General features: G+C 43.1%; 1 protein-coding gene across 2 annotated transcripts in view; it reads right to left on the bottom strand.

Moving 5' to 3' along the window:
* Positions 1–22,093, bottom strand: part of dpydb (dihydropyrimidine dehydrogenase b) — a 159,364-nt gene that overhangs the window by 75,598 nt on the left and 61,673 nt on the right. For both annotated transcript variants that reach the window (XM_057333891.1, XM_057333890.1), the window contains 3 exons: positions 19,659–19,766; positions 19,093–19,262; positions 2,234–2,444 (listed from right to left, as the gene is read on the bottom strand). In XM_057333891.1, the coding sequence (XP_057189874.1) occupies positions 2,234–2,444; positions 19,093–19,262; positions 19,659–19,766 (489 nt within the window). The remainder of the gene's footprint in view (positions 1–2,233; positions 2,445–19,092; positions 19,263–19,658; positions 19,767–22,093) is intronic.

Here is a 22,093-nt window from a genome sequence, read left to right as displayed (position 1 = left end):
CTCTCTCTCTCTCTCTCTCTCTCTCTCTCTCTCTCTCTCTCTCTCTCGTGCACATGTGCGGGCTGCGGAGTGTGACAAATCTAACAGACTCCTGAGATCTTCTCCTTAAATGAAATGGCCTCTTCTCACAATCCAGTAGCACTCTCCAGAGTAACTTCTCATGCAACTTCTCATTGCCGAGCTCCATTAGAAGATGGAGCGCATGCTGTTGGGTGAAATATAGTGAGGAAGAGACTGGCGGGAAGAAATGCTTAGAGGAGATAGTCACTTCAGGTGAATGAAATGCAAAGCATTACAGAGAAGCAAAAGAATCATTGCTTGAATCATTTAAGGGATGTGAAATTGATTGAATTCGAAAAAAGATGCATTTATAAAGTTTGGCTATTAACGATGACTACTTGGCTAGTCAATCATGACCCATCAATTGCAAAACCACTTAGACCGTATGGTTTGCTCAGACCCAGGGATCTGAGCACAGACAGGTTAACGTCATGCTTCAAGGGGTCTGGCAAAGGGTCCGCAAAGTGGTAAAAGCGGCCAGTCAGCTGCCCATCCCGCCAACCAGCCGTGATCAAATCACGGACCAGCCTGCCCACCCAAGATTGCAGGAGGAAAATTTCTGGCTATCTCAGCTTTTCTATTCTCTATGCTGTGACGCGGCTCTCTTCTGTCAGCTTCGCTGGCCATTGGAGTGGATAAGCAATTCATATCTTGGGCAAGGTGCAGGGATTGAGAGGCATTTATAAGCTTGCTATCTCTGAGCTTCAAGTCAGTGATGAAACGACTCTCCGCTCAGAGACATTACAGTGTTTAGGGCAACAACACTGGGACAACTGAACGCTAGTAAAGTAAAAAAGACCAACAAAAAAACGTGAGGTGAAAAATAGTTGGATAAATGTGTGCCAACAAACACACACACACGCACACACACAGAAAGATGTGTGTTTTTGTGGATGGATGGATGTGATCCAAAATCCGAGACCAGAAAATCTGGAAATACAGTTTAGAACTGGGGTCCTTCAAACTTTTTGTAAATGAGATGATAAAATCTGGAGGGCTACTAGTTGGATAAACTAAATTATACAGTGTATATATAACATTTATTTTATAAATACAAATACGAGATTAGTCATTTTTTACTTTTAATAATCATTATTAAATTGAATTATTAAAATATATTTTGATATCATGTCTCCATAAATATTTCTCCCAAGCACTTTAAATTATTTTAAATGAATTCAACCATAAATGCTGAAAAATTATGAAAATACAGCCACAGAATTTTTTTTTTTAATTTCAAAAATATATTTTTTCAGGGCTGTATATTTAATTAAGTATATTTATCATTTCCATTTTGTAAATCACATTAAACTCTTCATATTTTAAATGATTAAACTGTTGTTTTATTTAATGTTTTAATGCTATATGATGTGTTAACATTACATTTTCTAAATAAAAAATAAAGAAAATTTGATGTTAAAATTGAGGTTAAAAAGTGCTTAGTGGGGCAACTCGCAGACTTTACACGAGCCAGTTGGAGACGACTCTAGCATATATGAGCTACATTAGAATAAAAGCTACAAAACACAAAACTTGGGACTTAAATACAAACACACACAGTCAAAACCATCAGTATGTGTGATCAAAACATATGTCAATGTGTTGCTGATATTTTGAGATAATCTGGTGAAATAAGGTTGCATTTGTGATGGTGGACTGATAAAGGATTCCCATAATGAAACAAGGTTCTAGTTTTTGAGAGTCTTATCATCTCCTGCCTTTCCCTCAGAATGATGGTTATCACTGCGGCTACTAAAATCTGCGAAGGAAAGATAAGTGGGGCGATGCTGAATGCTTATTGACGAGGGAACAGTCTGGTTTCTGTGATGACCGGCTGGGGAAACCTTTCACATGGACCACAGTACACCATCACATGCTCTCACATATTCAGTGTGCCTCTTTTAACTACAGCAAAGGAGAATAAACATCAGAGGCGGTTTGTTGGCTGGTCCAGTGTCCAACAATATAATGCAGAGCAGTTGGACTAAAATAAATATATGTATTGTAATCATTCCGGTGGGTACCTCCAGACACTGCCTGGTAAACAAATACAGTTTGAGCATCATGGGAAATTAAACTATTGTTTTAATTCTTAAAAAATTATTTAAGTTTATTAATGCCAGCTAAAGTTGTTTTGTCTTCTGTAAGCTGTCAGGCTCAGCTGTGACCTCACCTGAAGGATCCTGAAGCATGGAGCCAAAGGCGCTGATGATGAAGTCAGCTTTGAGGTGGACGATCTGCTCCTCATCCACAATCCAGGTGCCGTCATCCTGCTGCTCAGTGCGGCAGAACCGCAGGCCCACCACGTTCCCGTCTTTCATGATGACCTCACAAGGGGACAGGAAGGGCAGGAACTCGCACCTTTCCTCTCTGGCTACTTCCATCTTAGAAAGACATTAAAGAAAATGCTCTTGATGTTAATTGTTAACATGGCAAAGTATGATGAAGAGAACGAAAAAAGGAATGAAAAAAGTACATGAACTGTATACACAGTTGTGACGAGGGAAGTGGGGCGAGAGCCATGGGCAAACGACGCGGGGCGCTGCGCGTTACACTGGTCCCGCATCTCTCACGGAAGAGATCGGAAGCATAAAAGGACGAGCGACAGGAGTGTACGACGAGAGAGGACCGGGCCCGGACATGTTAAGTTTTATTTGTTTGTGTTTTACTTCCGTGTTATTGTTTGTTTATTTTATTAAAGTTATTTAATGTTCACCGGTTCCCGCCTCCTTCCTTCCCTACTTTGAATTGTATTACAACAGTGATACACACATAGAGGTCAAAGGACAAAGTATAGCTTAAAGGGGTTATATGGTGCGAATACATGTTTTTCTCTGTCTTTGGTGTGTTATAAGTTGCCCGTGCATGTATTTGAGACGTAAAATTGCTCAAATTAAATTCTAAAAGTGAATGCTCACCCAGACCTGCCTGAAACACCTCGTGTAACCACACCCCCACAAATCTATGTCAGTTCGTGGTATGATTTGACTAAGACCGCCCAAATGTATACGCAAGTAAGGTGGGTGTACCTGTCAGTACAAATGCTTTGGAACCTGATGTTACAAATATGGTAAGATTACATTTCCATCACACGCTTGCAGTATTCGACCAATCACTACGCACTGGTTAACTGGCCAATCATAGCACACCTCGCTTTTCAGAGCGATGAGCTTTGTAAAAAACCTGCGAGTTTCAGAGAGGCGGGGGAAAGAGGATGTTCGGTATGTGGAAAATACAGTGTTTTTTAACCTTAAATCATGTATACACATTGCATTACATCTAAAACAAACGATAATATTTGTTTTAGCCGTGTCATATGACCCCTTTAAAGGAACAGTTCACCCAAAAATGAAATTCTGTCATCATTTACTCACCCGTGGTGTATCCCGTGGTGTATGTAGATAGAAATGGCTCATTCTAAGGTAATAAAAACATCTTAGTTACGTCTTTAACCTCTGTTCCCTGATGGAGGCAACGAGACGTTCTGTCGAGACACAATGGGGTTTGAACTTAGCCAGGCCAGGGTCTCAGAACCACGTGCAAATTTCTCGGCCCGAACTCTAGGCACTCATTGGACACAGAAAGTGGATGCAGATCCCCTACCCTCTTGATGGAGATGACATCACTAGGAGAGCCATCTTCATCGTGAGATGGGTAGCGCCACTCCTCCCAGGGGCTCAAATGGTGTCGGGCAAGTTGCGACATCTGCCGAGAGCGAATACCACCCTGGTGGTGAACGTACGCCATGGCAGCCGTGCTTGCCCTGAATGAGGGGAAGGAACCTAGGGTGGCTAGGGTGCGACGGCAGTAAGGGGTGATGGAAATACCTTCAAGAGCCTCTGAAAAAGTTTCAGTGGGACCGCTGGTTGCGACCTGAAGAGTGTCAGGCAGCGCAGCACTGACTGGGCACGCTCGTTGGTAAGGCGCACAATCATGGTGACAGAGTCTAGTTCCGTACAGAGATAACATTTACATTTAGCCATTTAGCAGACGCTTTTATCCAAAGCGACGTAGAGAGAGTTCAGGGAGCAATAAAGCGATTTGTTATTAGTTACTAGTTTCAAAAAAAGCCAGAACAATACCTGTTGAGAGAAGGAGAGAGGGTTCGTTTTTTCTTCTTCTCATTTGTCTGTCAATTATTCACAGAAGAGATGGGTTTTAAGTAGTTTTTTGAATGTTGTGAGAGATGTGGTTGACTGACTGACTGACTGTGGTTGACTGACTGACCAGGAAGGAGTTTTGAAGGAGGGGGAAAGCGATTTGCTGCCCTTTTGAGAAGGCAATACAAGACGCCGCTCGTTTGCTGAACGCAGGGTTCTTGATGGGGTGTAGGGGTGTCGGAGGGTGTGAAAGTATGCCGGTGCAGATCCAGTGATAGTCCTGTAGGCAAGCATTAGTGACTTGAATGGAGAGAGATGAAAAGGGGTGTCACATGAGCCCTTTTGGGCTGTTGGAAGACGAGGCGTGGTGCTGCATTCTGAACCAGCTGGAGTGGTTTGCAAGAAGACCAGCAAGGAGAGCATTGCAGTCCTTGAGATTACCAGGGCCTGGACAAGGAGTTGTGCCATATGCTCAGTGAGATAGGGTCTAACCTTTCTAATGTTAAATAAGGCATATTGACATGACCGCGTTGTCTTTGCAATGTGATCATTGAAGGACAGCTGTTGATCAAATATGACTCCGAGGTTCCTGGCTGTTTTGTAAGGAGTGATTGTGGTATTGCCAAGTTGGATGGTGAGATAGTGTTGCACCGTGGGGTGTGCCGGAAATACGAGTAGTTCTGTCTTGGCAGGGTTCAGCTGGAGGTGATGCTCTTTCATCCAAGCTGAGATGTCTTCTATGCAGGCTGTAATGCGAGCTGCTACAGTGGTATCATCTGAGTGAAACGAGATGTAAATCTGGGTGTTGTCAGCATAACAGTGATAGAAGCCGTGTATCCATATGATGGGTCCCAAGGATGTTGTGTAGATCTAGAAAAGGAGCGGTCCAAGCACCAATCCCCGAGGGACCCCAGTGATCATGTGGTGAGCAGTGGACAGCGAGCCCCTCCATGACATCCTGAAGGATCTGCCGGAGAGGTAGGATATGAACCAGTGGAGAGGAGTACATGAGATTCCTAGAGATGACAGGGTTGCTAGCAGTATCTGGTGATTGACGGTGTCAAACTCTGCAGATAAGTCTAGTAGAATCAGGACCGAGGATTTAGATTCCACATTGGCTAGCCGCAGTGCTTCTGTGACCGATAGCAGTTTAGTCTCAGTGGAGTGGTTTGTTTTGAAGCCGGACTGCTTGTCATCCAGTAGTTTATTCTGGGATAGGTAGGAAGACACCTTGTTGAAAACTGCCCTTTCAAGTGTTTTCGCAATAAATGGGACGAGAGAGACAGGTCTGTAACTGTCGATAAAAGAGGGGTCCAATGTGGGTTTCTTAAGTAGGGGCGTGACCTGGGCCTGTTTGAATGTGGATGGAAAAGTGCCGGTGAGCAGGGAGGTGTTGATGATGTGTGTGAGTGCTGGTGTGAGTGTGCTGGATATGGCCTGGAGGAGATGGGAGGGGATTGGGTCAAGGGGACAGGTGGTGGGGTGGCTGGAGAGAAGTCTGGTGACTTCAGTGTCAGTCAGTGGAGCAAAAGAGGATAGTTCAATGTTTGAAGTGAGGGTAGTGTGTACCGAGGTCTGAAGTGCTGAGAATTGTTTGCTAATGGATGATGTTTGCAGATAAGAGATGCTCTGCGCAGGGGAGTGCGGTGGGTTAGCGTCCATGGGAGTCGCCAAATCACCATCGCTGCTGCAGACGGCTAGGCAGCCGCCGCAAAACGGGAAGCAGACAATGTTGTGCCTGCGACCAGTAAGAACACAGCCAACCGTGACCGTAAAACCTTGATCGATATATTCGCGGGCATGCCGTATCAACGAATGCTACATCAGCATGCTAGCGGCCCAAGCATGTGATGCAGGTATCGTGCCGGTCAGGTTCGCGGACGAGGCGGCCACATCCAAGATTACAGCGGCGAGACATGTGAATTTTTAGGAAATTTGCTTTAATAGACACCCAGGTCTGCTACCGAAACGCCCAGGGGAAGTCGCACACAAGAGGACGAGTCCGCTGCTCTGCGTCGTAGAATCCAGTAGAGATCAGAGAGATAAAGCTCAGCATGTGATGCCTCGCTGGTTCCGAAGAACAAAAGGTGAATGCATGGGCAAGCCATCTTCCTTTTATACCAGTATGCACGGGGCGGAGACTGACATGGCAACCAAGTTCATTGACCTTTTAAAAGTATAATCAGAGATGACAGGTTCTCAAGTTCAAACCCCATTCTGTCTCGACACAATGTCGAGAGACCGATAGAAAGGGAACATAACGCTTCATTGTATAAGGTCTTTATACACCTCTGAACACATAGTTACGTTTATTGCATTTCTCTCAATAGATTTTTTTTCTGTGGTCAATCAACGTTTCCTCAACTGCTGTCAATAAAGCTTAACTTATATTAAGCCTGGAAAAATCCTTTAAAGTTAGATTCACGGTTTATCTTTTTAAATCTAACACTATTGGAAGTGCATCTTCTCTCTCTGGATGCCTTCCAAAACAGGAGACCGATTTCCAATAGTTTTACTTTGACTTGTTCCACCCTCAGGATACACTACACTTGTTAATCTTTTTCAGGAAAGTTGCACCGCACAGATTAACTTCACTCTCTCACATCACTGCTTTTGTCAACACACTGCATACAATTACACTGATGTTCCCTAAAAAGCCACTCGAGGAGAGAAGCTTTCATCCCTTCGCTCTATACTGCTCTTTACCATGTTTGTGTCCACACTGAAGCATTGCGCTTATCTATCATCCACATGCTTCCTCAGCCAACCTCACTGAACTGAACTTTCTAAGTTCCTGACTGACAAAACCACCTTCAGTCTTTATTAAACCATATTTATACAGCAAAGGTGGCACAGAAACTGCATCTGAAGACGCATTTAGGTGCATTGATAAGGTTAATGCTGCTTAGAGGTATACTGTATGAATACATTTAGACCGAAATGAAACTGCATGAATAAATAAATATCTGATGCATAATGTTGTTTTTAATATAGAAATATGAATAGTTGATAATAATAAAAACCTCTAACTCTACTACTTCCAGCATTCTCTTTAAAATCACACAGGCCAAGAAAAGCTTCTGTGAAGTAAGGCTTGTTGTTGTTGCTTCAGACTGCATAAAACAACTTCTCCATCTTCTCACTACTTAACCCTCCAGCTCCCTTTGGACTCTCTCAGTCCTGATGACTTTGCCACTTTCTTCCAAAACAAGATTCTGGTCATCAATGCATCATTTTCTTCCCCTCCAGAATCTATTCCGATGAAACCCACTCAAATACTGTTACAGTAGGTTCTCCCTACACAGACCAGGTTCACAAGCTCCAGCGACCCCCTCCTGTCACCCCTGACCATCTCCATCTCACCGGACCTGCGTCCATCCATCAGCTCCACCATCACCTCACCTCCTTAACTTCAAGTCACGTCTACCCTACCCTACCTCAGTGAAGTTTTTCAGAAGTTTGAACATTTTTCTGTGATTAACACATCATTATTTATATATAGATAATAGACATAAGAAGTGTTTAATCTGTAATTATTATAATTGTCAGGTGGATATTTTTGGAGGGGCCCCAAGAAAAATCTGGGGGGGGTTGGTGCACACCCTAGCCCCCTAGAACCGGTCCTAGCATGCTGTGTTTAACCAGATGTATGAAAACAATCTCAGTAAAAAAATCTCAATTCATTCATACTCTATATCCCTTAGATAAACAGCCATCATCTAAAGCTAAAATATGCTGTATAACACCAAGCTGTTGTTCATGTTTTAAAAAACCTGCCTTGTCATCTCAAAAGTCAACTCAACCATCTCACCCACACACAAAGACAACAACCTTGATGTCACACTGGACTACAACTTGTCATTTTAACCAAAGTCAAGACACGACGATTTTGCATGCAGAGACAAACCTTGTCCTACCAGAGAAGTGAATCAGACTCTGTTGCAGGCCATAGTCTGCTCTCTCTCTCTCTGTGTATACAACCAAACCTCTGCAGCTCATGCAGAATGTAACAGTCCGTCAGATATTCAACCTTCTCAAACACCATCTATTCTTTCAACACTAACATCAAAATGAATCTCGAACTGGTTTGCGCATTTGTTATAGTGTATTTGTGATACTTCACACTTGTTTGTTATGAGACTCACTTCTTTTTCCTATATGCTTACCATCTGTTGACCACAATGGTGTCACGACTGAGCCGCTTCGAGAAAAGCATCTGCTAAATGCATTGTGTAATGCATGTAAATGTGAATTTTTCAATTAAGAAATAACACACCCACAATCCAAAGGAGGAAAAAAACAACCATTACAAAGAAGCTTAATTTAACCACAGTTAAACATTGGTTTAGCACACGCGTTTGAACGTTCACAGAGAAAAGGCACGGCTAATAGTTGCTGTAGTTACACATTTCTAAGTTTAACTTTCTTGTCACTGTTTCCATGGCAGCGTTGCAACAGTTGTCATTGAGAAAAGAATATGTCTTAATTACTTTGTTAAAAAGCTCCACAGAAAAATAAATCTCATTTTATAAAGCGCTGCCCACCATAACAGTTCAACACCTTAACAGAAACTTCTTTTACTTTTTTCTTCGAAAAACATGTTTTCAACCCCAAGGTTTATCTACGAGACAGGAAATTCTTACTATGTGTACTATCAATGAAAAGCACTTCTTTCTCTAGGTTATTGTCTTTGACACCAACTAACCTAGAAAGTAGGCAAGTGTACAGTGTAAATTGGGGAACGTTAGTGGAAATGCGAAATTTCGTTTCTATTCATGAACTGTCTTGTATAAACTGAAAAACTGATATTGCCTCTCGCTGTGAGCTTTTTCACGATTAGCCCACAGGCAAACCTCTGCTCGTCTCCTAAGAGTGCACACTTAAACTGACAAGATTACTACACATACCCCACACGTTCACTAGCTTTACTATAGTCTCCTACTATATATTTCAGTGTCAAACAATGTTTTAGTCACAAAGTATTGAAGTATTTTAGTGCATGCATTGCATTCATATTGTATTAAATCACACTGTACAACCAGAAGTATATTTAAATTTGATACACAATCATATCTTTAGATCTCATAAGTGAGAAACAGTGCTTCTCGCATTTAAAGATGTTTTTATAACCTTAGTCTAGTATGTGAAGCCAATAAGTCTTTACCCTTAGTCTTGTTTGGCGTCTAAGACAAAAAACATGTTTATTTTTATCTTAAAACTCTTTACTGAGCGTGATCCATATTTAACTCAAGATCATTTATCTCACCTGGCCTTATGCTAAATTTTAAGTTCAGTTTGTTGAGATCTTTTACTTTTAATGTCTTCACTGTGATTTGAATCCATTAAATAAAGACATTGCATTTTAAATCTGACTTTTATCTCCTTTATTCCCTGGCTATTGTGTAATTTACAGCTAACTGTGTTAATTTCAATGCGGTTCCCTTCTATCCTTAATTTCATAATATTAATATTTCATGCAACTATTCCACATAAAAAGATAGAATTTTGCAAAATATCCATAATAACTGAGAAATGGCTTACTAAACTTGGCCGGTTTCACAGTTGAGTAGGTACTGGAGAAAATGTGCATAATTAAAATAACTTCACTCAAAGCTTAATTTACATTTCCCTTAATATATTATATCCATTCTGGGACTTCTGTACCGTCTGTAACAGCCCACCAGGTGCAGCACACGCTAGTGTTTCACGAGTTCGCCTCACAGATAATTAAGGTGAGACGGATAGTATGCGTATTTGGCGTGCTGTCCCGGGGCGAGGGTTCCGAGCTCGGCAAATAAACGGAACACCCGCCCCTTGACCGGGGAAAGGGTCCAGGGCCCGGAGTGAGCCCGTGCTATCCCCCGGTGCTGAGTTGTAGAGTTATGGTGAGTAGACGGCGTGGAGGAGGGTTTGCGAGAGATCCGGGAGAATGAAGGTAAGGCGACTTTACTATTTATGGGCTGATGCTGAGATTGGGTGATTGATTATCGAAAGCCAGCCATGTTAATTATATGCTCGTGCTTCTCCCTGCTGAGATTGGGTGATTGATTATCGAAAGCCAGCCGTGTTAATTATATGCTCGTGCTCCTCCCGAACCTTACATATAAAACATCACTTCACGAGTTCGCCTCACAGATAATTAAGGTGGGACGGATAGTATGCGTATTTGGCGTGCTGTCCCGGGGCGAGGGTTCCAAGCTCGGCAAATACTCCCGAGCTAGGAACGCCCACCCCTTGACCGGGGAAAGGGTCCCGGGCCTGGAGTGAGCCCTGACCCGGGCTATCCCCAAAGAAAGCAAGTATGCAGGACAGCCGCCGGAACAACGTATTCCCCAAAAAGCTGGCTTGAGAAGGCAAGGTGCTGGCCTAGCTTGGAGAAAGGTTGCTCGTGCGTGTTCTGGTAGGAGTTTAGTGAGCTGGAAGGAAAAGGGCAGTGAGGCTCTTGGGGAGGAGGCACTACTGTGGCCGTGCTGAAAGTAAAGAGGCTTTGGGAAGCGAAGTGGAGAAGCTGCAGTGGCCTCGAAAGAGGACTAGACTCCGCTAGGGCGGACGCTGCTGCGGCAGGCTTCTGCAGAAGCGGCACTGCTGCAGCAGTGAAAAGTGTAAAAGGGGTCTCTGAGGTGCAGAGGAAGTAAAAGTTGCGGCGGCCTCGAAGAAGAGGACAGGGCTTCTGTGAGAGCAGATGCTCTGCGTTAGTGGGAAAAGATAGAAGGGCTCCTGCGGGAGCGGCACTGCTGCGGCAGTTGGGAGAAGGTGGTTTCCGCTGCGGCAGAGCATTGATGGAAGCACGGGCCCCTGCGGGGACGGTCTCTGCGGCGATACTGGCTTCGAGGAAGAAGGCGTCTGCTGCGGCAGATCAAGTGATGGAAGCACTGGCCCCTGCGGGGGCGGTCGCTGCTGCTAATCTGGCTTCGAGTTAGAAGGCGTCTGCTGCAGCAAAGTGTGAGATGGAAGCACGGGCCCCTGCGGGGGCGGTCACTGCGGCAATACTGGCTTCGAAGTTATAAGGCATCTGCCGCGGTAGAGCATGAACTGGAATCACGGGCCCCAGCGATGTATGGATCTGTATGTACTGTATGGATCGAGCTATGAGGGTCCGATGGGCTACTTTGATGAGGGAGCGATCTGACCTGATGTGGCTAGAAAAATTGTTAGAGGGGAATCCAGAAAGCTGTAAAATGTGTTTAAGGTGTTTCTGGAACCAAAACCGGGTTACCGGGCGATTGGAATCATCCACGAAAAGTGGGTCGGAGGGAAGTTTAACCTGAGGACGTCGGAAATGCAGGTATGCTGAAAGGACTTGGTATGGTTGGATGGGGGACTGGAGATTGAAGATGTAGATGTGGTGTCCTTTTCTCATTTGGTCGGTCTAGCTTTGTTTGATGAAATATGAAATGGAGTCTGAGTCTATAATGTATACATCTGAGAATGTTGGGTGGAGTTTAGGGTTGAAGTTGGCCGTGGTGGTGAGCTCTGAGCATTGAAGGAAACCGAAAAAAGCTAAGACGAACATGGTGTCTAGCGTACATGCTGTGTAGGCTGAGTTGTAGCCTTTGTGGAGGGTGGATATGCATTTGGACAGGACTTCCAAAGTGATGGGTAGGCCTGGGATCTAGATGGGTGGGTTGGGTTTTTTCAATGCCTTTGATGATCATGGATGTCTGGGAGTTGGTTATGGCTGGGGAAAGGGATCCATACATGAGTTTGTGAAAAAATTTAATTCCACTTAGGTACCCTTTCAATTCAATTCAATTTTATTTATATAGCGCTTTTCACAATGTGCATTGTTCCAAAGCAGCTTTACAGGAGCAAATTAGAAAAACACAGAAAGGTAAAACACAGCACATTGCATGGTGTTTATAGACCAAGCAAGATCATTATAATAAATAATATCTAATAAATAAATGAATAAATAAATAAATGCAGTCTCCCGGTGAGCAAGCCAACACTGCACTGCTCTGCTGTGGCGAGGAACCCAAACTCCAATGATGAATAATGGAGAAAAAAAAAACTCGGGAGAAACCAGGCTCAGCCGGGAGGGCCAGATCTCCTCTGACGTGTCATAGCTGCACTCAGTGACCCCGACCAAAGCCACCGAGCAATGTCCACGAGGAATAGGGAGAGCCCACGAGCCGCGACCCAGGAAGCCCCACCCGCTGAAACCGTGCAGGTCCAACCCGGTCCCATTCCGTGATCAACAACAGACAACAAGTAGTAATGGCATAATTAACTTTATTCCTCTGTTGTCCGACATCGACCACAAAACAAGACCAACCAGACCAGACCCACACAGTCCCAACAAATGAAACGCCCTGAACCACAACCAACAAGCCCCCCCACTCCCTACAACACCCACCCAGCTACCTCCAATCAAAGTCACTGAGTGCAGCCATAACTTCAAACTGCTGTCATGTGATGCAAGTTTAGCATTAAATACCAAGTATTGTAAATTTAGCATTTATGTGACAGGTAGTCCGTCTTTGCTCTCGGTTGGGGATGGAATTGTCTGAGCTGGGCCGGCCAGATGGTCGCCTTTTTCTTGGGTGGTGATGGAATTGCCTTGGATGGAGCTGGGATGGTCAGTCAGTCCGCAGGCTCTCGCATGAGGATGGTACGGGATTTTCCGATGTAGCTGGCGTAATCTCTAGTTGTGGATGGGCATATGATGTTCATCTGGGCCTGGCGGAATCTCTCCCTACCTCGGGATGGGCATCCCGAGGCGAGGGCAGAAATAGAATAATTAGCGTAGCTGCTGTTCATTAGCTATGTGTTAGTGAATGCTTGGCTGAAAAGATGTGTCTTTAATCTAGATTTAAATTGGGAGAGTGTGTCTGACCCTCGAATAGTATCGGGGAGGCTATTCCAGAGTTTAGGTGCCGGCTCCTTTAATGGAGCCGGCTTGTAAGTTTTTTACTGTGTTGAGGTAGGAGATGAAGGAAGTTATGTTGAGTAGAGAGAAGTCGGCAAAGGGCAGGTTGTAGGATTGGTGAAAAGCTTTAAAATTTTCCCAAGCTGTTAGGTAGGTTTGGAGTGTTCTTGGGGAGACTGCTTGGAGAAGGGAATCGAGTGAGGCATCTCTGAGAGCTTTTAGTGGATGATTTAGGGGAATATAAGGGCTGAATAAGGAGGAACCAGGGTTGGGTGAAGGTCTGCCTCCAGAGCCAGCTGGATGGGAGTGGCCTTTGTTTATACATTGCACGGTTGCCCGGTTATCGCAGTGGATGACAATGCTGGTGGCGGACCACTCTTTTCCCAATAAAAAGGCTGGTACGACTACTGGGTATAATTCGAACAGCGCGGCGGATGAAAGGGGTTCTGGGAAGTCGGAGAGTTGTGGAGGCCATGTGGAGGCGAACCAGCGACCGCTGTAAAATCCCCCGAAACCAACGGACGGGGCGGCGTCGGTGTATAATTGAATGTCAGTGGGATGGGATATCATGCTTTCGTAAAAGAAAGAAATGCCGTTCCACTGATTTAGAAATTTTATCCATAAGCTGAGCTCGTTGCGACATGGGCTGGTTAAGGATAAAAGATCCTCCAGCGCGTGAACGGAAGATGCGAGAGAGGGGAGATGCAGCATGAAAGGGCGGCCTTAGGGAATGATGCGCATTGCGAAGTTAAGGTAGCCGTGTACTGAAAGCAACTCGCGATTGGAACAGGACGAGTTATCAAGCAGTGTAGAAGCGGCCAAAATTGTCCTGTCGATTTTCTCTTTGGGCAGAGAAGCTTGGAATTTTTTGGAATCTAAAATGATTCCCAAAAATTCGATAGACGTGTCTGGGCCCGCGTTTTTTTCTTGGGCGAGCGGAATCCCGAGCTGAGAAAAAACGCTTTGGATGGTCGAGAGGTGAGCGGCTGAGATAGCGTCGGGGGGAGAGATTATTGGGAAATCGTCTAGTAGATGGATGATGTAGGGGATCGTGTAGTTGTTGGAAAGAATCCAGCAGATGGCCTCTGACAACATGTCGAAAATTTTAGGGCTGCTTCTGCCGAAAAATAGAAATTATTGCGCCAGCGTATGCAAAATAAATGCCAAAAATCTGGGTGGATGGGCATGACTTTAAAGGCAGAAGTGATATCAGTTTTAGCTAGCCAGGCGCTGTGGCCGACGTTTTTAATTAGAGTTATGGCTTTGTCAATGTCGTGGTAGTTTAGAGAGAACTCTTCAAGCGGAATGAGACTATTGATGCTGGGGAAGGGAGAAGAATGCGGGGGATGAAAGGTCGAAAATGAGGTGCTTTTTTCCGGAATATTTTCTAGTGGCTACTCCGATTGGGCTCACGCGAAAATAGCTGAACGGCGGAGCGGAGAAAGGGCCGATGATGAAGTTCGCATCGACTTCTTTTTTGATTAACACGTCGACAGTGTCGGGTTCGGCGAGCGCAGACTGAAGATTGGGTCAAATCAGGCTGAGAGAAGGGGTGGGTTAGATGCCTGGGTTAAAACCTTGCGAGAGGCCGGTCACAAGGTAGTTAGTGAATTCTGTGTCGGGATGTAGTGCTAACTCATGAGACAAACGAGAAATATTGACAGGAGTCAACAAGTAGTGATTGGGTTTTTTATTTAAAGATTTCTTGACAGGGAAAATGAGGAGGGCATGGGCTCCGCCACAAAAACTGCAACTGTGGATGTACCGGCAGTGCTGTCTGATGCACTTGCCAGTGTTGAAAATGTTGCATGCGCCTCCAGCAACGGAGCGGCGGTGGCTGGTGGAGTTGGAGCGTGGAGAAGAGCTGGATGGGTTCGCGAGGCGCGGCACGTAGCTGGTGGATCTGGGGCGAGTTGGTTCGTTGATAGGTGGGATTGATGGGTTGACAAGGGGGCATGAAGTGGTGCTGTGTGAGACTGAGCGGCAGACTGCACATGTGATATTAAGGCAACCTAGGAAAACTCGGTTATGTAGCTCAGTGTCCAATGCCTACCCCGGTAGGGACACTGGTTCCACTGAGCCACGCGAATGGCACACTTTGGCGGAAAAAAAGCTGTGATGTGTATAAAAGTGGGATTCCTTCATGTGATAACTAGTGTTGCTTTCGTCAATGAAAATTATGACGAAATATGGTCGTCAACGAACCTTTATCACGTGACGAAAACGAGACGAGACGCAAAGTAAATGCTGGTCATGTGACGATGACTATAATTAAATGTATAATTCAATATTGTATTGACGAATAAAAACGAGACTATATGTGGCTTACAAAATAAAAACTATGCTAAAATGTTTCTTCATTTTCGTTGACCAAAACGAGACGAGACGAAATGTTATAACGTTATTTCGTCTGATGCTTTAACCTAGATGCGGAGCGGAATCCTGTTATTTAAATATCATCTGGCTGTTCTGCGTGTCTGAGTGAATTATGTGCACAGTTTAACATACAACACGAGTGATGGTCGAGGATTTATCTGCGTCTGCACTGTATGAGGATATGAACATGAACTTCATCTCCAGAGTTGCTCTGAGAGTTTATTTAAGAGCGTTTACTGTTTGAGTGAAGCTATCGGCAAACACAAAAACTCAAGCGTCTTCCCAAAGACCCGTCAAAATAAAAGTCCCATTAAATTGAACACTCCGACAAAAAATACTTTAGTTAACTATAATAACTTTAAACCTCTCTAGCTCCAGTGCTATGTGCAAAATAGTCTGCATTAATTTACTGCATTATGTATGCTACTACAGGGCACTGAGGGCAGTCACTCTTTTCCTGTTGGTTCTTTGCAATGCTGGCAAATGTAACCTTCCAGTTGACTTGCGAAATAACTTCCATTTGTTTTATTAATAAAGGATATTGGAAGTAAAATCGGCCTGGGTTATGACAAATACTTTGATTTTAATAGTCACACAGCAAGAAAAAGAAAATTTTGTATAGGAAAAAGATGCATCGAGAATCGTTTTATCATCGCATCGCAGCCCCCTGAATCGTAATCGAATCGCATCATGACGTGCCTAGAGATTCTTGTTTGAAATGGGTTTGGCTAAAAGAAAATTTTGGTTTCGTCTATACTACTAGGTACTTATACTATACTGACTGGGTTAAATAGAATTGCATTACTAAAAAGAGACTAAAATACAATTTTCATTGACTAAAACTAGACTAAAATGTCATCAGTTTTCGTCGACTAAAACTAGACGAAAATAGTCATGGATAATTCTGACTAAAATAAGACTAAAATGCTCAGACTTTTAGTCGACTGAAACTTGACTAGACTAAAAAGAGTATGAACGTGACTAAAACTATTAAAAACTAAAATGACAGCTTGACACAAAGACTAGACTAAAACTAAAATTAAAACAGGCCGCCAAAAACAACACTAGTGATAACGCGAGCTCAGCGATTAAGGTGAGGTATTCGCTGAGTTCAATGTCTCCTGTGCGGGTAAGCGGTGCATATAATGTCAGTGAAACGAGAGAAGGCAATGGTGAATTCAGAAAAAGATAAAATGCGTGATGTGTGTTGTGCCGTGTTTTTTAGGGTGACTGAAAAAACGCCGCAGTTGATCTGTCTGTCTGATTGAGGAGGTGACAAAGGTGAGAGGAGTGAGAAAATGTCTACGTCCGCACCTGCAAGGATCTGGTTCCGGATACTGTTGATGACGGGGGAGGTTCCAGAGCCAAGGCATTGGGTGGTAGGGGCATCTGCGATGCGGTAGCCAGCGTGAAGGGGTGGCAGGCCTGAGGGAGAGAGAGGTGAGAGATAGGAGCTGCCGGAGCCGCTAGCAGAGGCAGCCTCACGCTCTGGTCGGCTCCTGCGGCAAAAGAAGAAAAAAAACCAGGAGGGAAAGAGGCCAGGCCCTGCACTGTTGGTAAAGGCAACCCCGCGCTGGCATTGGACGGGGCGTGGCAGGCCATTGGCCGGGCGGAAAAAAAGGAAGAGAAAGGAAGGAGACCGGAGGCATGCTCGTGCCGCTTGGCTGGTCCGCTGACTTTCCGGCCTGGAGAAGGCTGGGGTTATCCGCCGGGGAAACTGGTGGGCGGCCCAGGCTAGCTGAAGGCCTGTTACGGTGTTTTGACTGCCGATGTTCTTGTTCTGGGGTCGGTCGGGAATACAGAGTATTCCGAGTCCGATGAGATGAGGAGGTGGAACCTGCTGGGGTGGTTGCTTTGGGGGACGGAGCTCCTTGCTGGCTGAAACAGTATAGACTGTAAAGCTCCGCTTTATTCATCCTCTGGGAAAAGGCGTAAGAAGAGGACGGGGAAGGCTGTGGGCGTCTTTGACGTAGATGGGGAGAAAGGCTTTGCTGTCTCGGGTTTCGAGAAGTGGTGTGGGTGGACCGGCGGGCCTGAGAAGAAACCGCGGGCTCGGTTGAGGCGGCCTGGCCGGGGCTGGCGATCTGGCTGGCATTTGCGGGCTCGGGCCGAGCCCGAGCATCAGAAGAAGTATTCTTGTCGGAGATTTCACTATCGGACATCTTTGCGAGAGATCCGGGCGAATGAAGGTAAGGCGTCTTTACTATTTATGGGCGGATGCTGAGATTGGGTGATTCATTATCGAAAGCCAGCCATCTTAATTATATGCTCGTGCTTCTCCCTGCTGAGATTGGGTGATTGATTATTGAAAGACAGCCATGTTAATTATATGCTCAGGCTCCTCCCGAACGTTGTTTATAAAACATCATTAAAATTAAAGTGGGTAATTTCTGTGCCACCAGCTGAACTAAAGTGAATTGCAAGAAAGAAGTTCTTCAACAAGTTTCAAAAAGTGCATCATGTTGTTTGACTAAACAACAGACAGTAAAATTTTAATTGCATGGACAGTGTAATCAAACTAGGATTTTCTACATATAAGAATTAGTCTCAGGAATATGCACAAGAGAGATAAGCTAAAGGACATTATTTCTTGGTCTTAAATGAGTTTACACAGTTAAAGCAAATGAGACACAAGAAAGGCCGCAGCACATTCAACGCACAGACATGAAACACAGTCAATGGTAGCGGAGAATATCTAAAAACAAAAGAAACAGCAGTACTAGTGAGCAATTCAGAGAAAGAAAAGTAAACTGAGGACGACGGCTTTTTACCACAGTACAACACAAAATGATCTGCAATCTTATCCACGGAAGTAAAATACAGCATTGAAACAGATCAGATATTCTTCTTCATGTGATGTACATTGCTGTTACAACGAGAAACTGAGAACGGACCGAAAACTACCCTTTTCTGGGTTATGCATGTTCTTATATATTACAATAAAATGAACAAAAATCAGTACTTGTTTTATGTTTTTAATGTAAAAATTTAACACAATTATTTTTGAACTTGTTTTAAGTATAAACATCACAAAATGTGTAGCACCGATAGATTTATGCCTAAAACTAGGAGAATGAAAGTGGTTTAATACCTTATAAAATTTGACTTCAAGCAAATGAATGTTGTTTTGAGCATGTATAGATATTTTTTACTTAAAAACCAGGGGTTCCCAAACATTTCATCCCACGACCCCCAAAATAACAGTGCCAGTGACTCGAGACCCCCACTATCCTCGGAGGTAGTTAAAGTATAAAAACGTTGCATGCAATTGTGCACACGCACTTATTAGGTCTATCCAAACATGCGCATAATAAAACACAAAAGAACAAAGTGCAACATAATATTATTTTATAGTTATTTACTCATTACTTGTTGTTATACATAAACCATGAATTATAACTATTAATGGTCAAATTTCATCAAACTGATTGGAGTGCTGATGGATGTCCTCTTTATGCAAACACCGGCCTATTTTCGTACCTGAGGACAATGGCCTTTCTGACTCCGGTGCTTCTCTGACCTCCTCGGCTGGCCTCCCTCATTTTGTATTTTATTACATCAGTGTCAACACTTTATTTTCTACATAACATGTAATTTAAGTGGACATAATGAGAAAATGTCTTGAGAACACAGAGCATACAGATGTTCCTTCAATAGGAAATGTATCACTGGCTGAAGGTTTTTTACCTCTTCTGGAACAGCGCGAATGTTGGTGAAGCCCTTTCTAAAGACCACAAAGACTCGTCGAGCTCCGCAGCGGAGAGCAGAGGTTGCACAGTCAAACGCGGTGTCTCCTGCACCCAGAACTATCACATTTCCGTGCAGCTTCGGCAGCTGGTGACGGCATTTACACATGCCTGCGAGAGAGACGCATCACAGAACAAATAAACCAAAATGAGATATCTCTGCTTTTAACATTTTTCAAAAATCATGTTTTTTATTATGTTATCATGTTTTTATTGCGTTAGTGAGCTGGAATTATTATGGCTTAAATCAAAACAAACCAACTGCAGTTTGATTGCTATTAACTGGAATGCACAATAAAAAAAAACATGATTCATATATACCATAAAATAATAAATAACATTCAGTGCATAGACAGCGTACAAGCAAAAAATCCAAACCTAATGTTAGTGACCAACTCATAAAATTAAGTAATTCAGTGATATGGCACTAAAGTGTAAATCACAATCATTTCTTCTGCCATATAAGTGTTGATCTGACATTTATAATGCCTCAACTGTGTCACTTACCTGTTTTACTGGCCTTTGCAACCAAGGGAAGAAAATCTTTTGATGTGAAGAATCCCTGCTCTACAGTCAAGCCCTCAAAGATCTTGTCCCTGTTTGCTTGTGGAAGACCTGTCCGACAATAAAGAATGACTCAATAAGACAAAATATGTTTTAAAGCCTCTAAGCAGAGTACATTTGAAGATGATTTGCTACAATCTTTAAATGTAACACCTTCCTCTAAAACTTATTAAAATAACTCATTTCAAATTATAGATCACATAGATAGGCATTTAGGGTAATATATTGCAATGCAGGGATTCCAGGAAAATCTTATAAAGCCAGTGTCATAATGTAATTATTTAATCCAAATAGGGTCTAGACTGTCTTGTGCATTCAGTATTTGATTACTTCAGGCCAGAACTCCCTCACTGCTCTACCATCGCTCACACAAATGTGAAAAGTGAGCTGCAGGCACAGTGACACAGTCAGAGACATTTAATGAAGACTAGAGCGGAGCAGAGACACAACACAGCCAGTAACAATGTGGATAGCTCACTTTTTTTTGACAACAACACACAAAAAAGCAGCAGTAAAAAGAGTTTTCACAGTTCAGGCAGCTGCAGTCAGAGGGTTCAGCTGAATCAGGCAAAATTTGTTTGTTATCTGTTATCAGTAAGACTGATCTGTGATTGAAGAAACACTGTTTTGACATGGTAATTCATTTGTTTATTCTAAATGTATTTAAGAAAAAAAAACACTAGCACTTCAGTTATAGAGGAAATTAATTTAAGCATATTAGCATTTGGTGGACAACCAAGACACTTTAAAGGAATCGCTCACCCAAATATATAAATTGTGTCATCATTTATTCACCCTCATGTTGTTCAAAACATCTTGTGTGAGACACAGAAGAAGATATTTTGAGAAACATGGTTTTGGTTCATACAATGAAAGTCAATGGGGGTCAATAATGTTTGGTTTCCAACATTTTTCAAAATATCATCTTTTGTGTTCTGCAGAAAGAAAGTCATACAGGTTTGGAATGAATTCTTTGGGTGAACTATCCCTTTAGGTAAAATGTAAAAGGGTGAAAACTGGCTGAGCTATTAATACACAAGAGTACACAAAAAAATACAGTCCTGTATTTTCATGTATTTTAAGTTGATTCTTGTGGGTTGGGAGGCCGGGGTGGTGAGTGGGCCATAAGATTTCAGTCATCCCACTGAGCAATGCAGTATTTGTAGAGCATGAAGAATATTCTAGGATGTCATCTACAACATGTTAAATATAATACAAAAATCTATATGTAAAAAATAGATTAAAAAAAATGAATCCTAATAATTAAAAATAATAAGCTCAATGTATATTAAATTGTGATGCAACAAGACAGTGTCTGCATCTGGAAAGCATAACAGCACTTTAGCAAGTGAATATAAATCAATGATGTAATAGAGTTTGTCCTCCCCAAACATGTAACGTATAATAATGAACTGGATGGAAAGCAGCTTCCTTAAAAAGTATGTCGATAAGACAAAGGGCAAACACAAATGGATCTAAGTGATACTTAACCCCCTGTCACTTCAGATTCGTCTATTATGGCTGGCACGCACCCCAAGGATGTACTGCATGATGGAGGCTATCAATCTCTATCTAATTATGCCCATCATCACTGTTTGAGCGAACAGCACTAAGGCCTCATGTGCCACGGAAGTAAAAAAAGCAAATGATTCATCGATGAGTCTGCACTTTCATTTTCTACTGTAAGTGTAGGATAATACATGTGTAAGCTTAAAGGGGATGTGCAACGGTGTTTCATGCATTCTGACTTCTTTACAAAAAACTAGTTGGATGTGATGCCGGACATGGTAAGTGAAACTGAGTCATATGTCGGTGTTTTGTTGGCAATGGGTGAGCACGTGCTTTAGTTTAAAAAAAATATGTGTGTGAGAATTTATCTTTGATAATAAAGTTGCAGGTACAAAAAAGTGTCTAAAACTAAAATAATGTATTCACATGTCTAAATATGTTCAGTTTTATCAAGTTGCACATTAGGTACTTTTGATCATTTACTTTAAACTGAAAATGAAATTCCGCCATCATCTACTCACTTTCTGTCACTTGTTTTTTCCCCTCGGAGCATAAAATGAGTTCTTTTTAAAATATTTGACAACACATCCACTAGACATGCCACGTTCACATTTTCACAACTTTAACTGCTTGTTTTTAATACAGCTATGGCACGTGTTTATGTAACAACCTGTTAAGTGGTTTTTGGCAAATTTCTGTGTGTGACTGCCAAAAATAACACTATAAATATAAATCAGCACATCGCATCACACCATGCTCACGCTGAGAAACAAGTAGCAGAAAGGAAGATTTATAACAACAGGTTTGTTTACAAAATATGTCGTCATGGGCCTTGTGACCCGGGGCGCTCACTAAAATGTCCATTTACA

The sequence above is a fragment of the Triplophysa rosa genome, linkage group LG5 (genome assembly GCF_024868665.1).
Source record: "Triplophysa rosa linkage group LG5, Trosa_1v2, whole genome shotgun sequence".
Taxonomy (NCBI): Eukaryota; Metazoa; Chordata; class Actinopteri; order Cypriniformes; family Nemacheilidae; genus Triplophysa; species Triplophysa rosa.
Note: the sequence above shows the minus strand (reverse complement) of the source record. Positions and strands in the feature narration are given on the sequence as shown.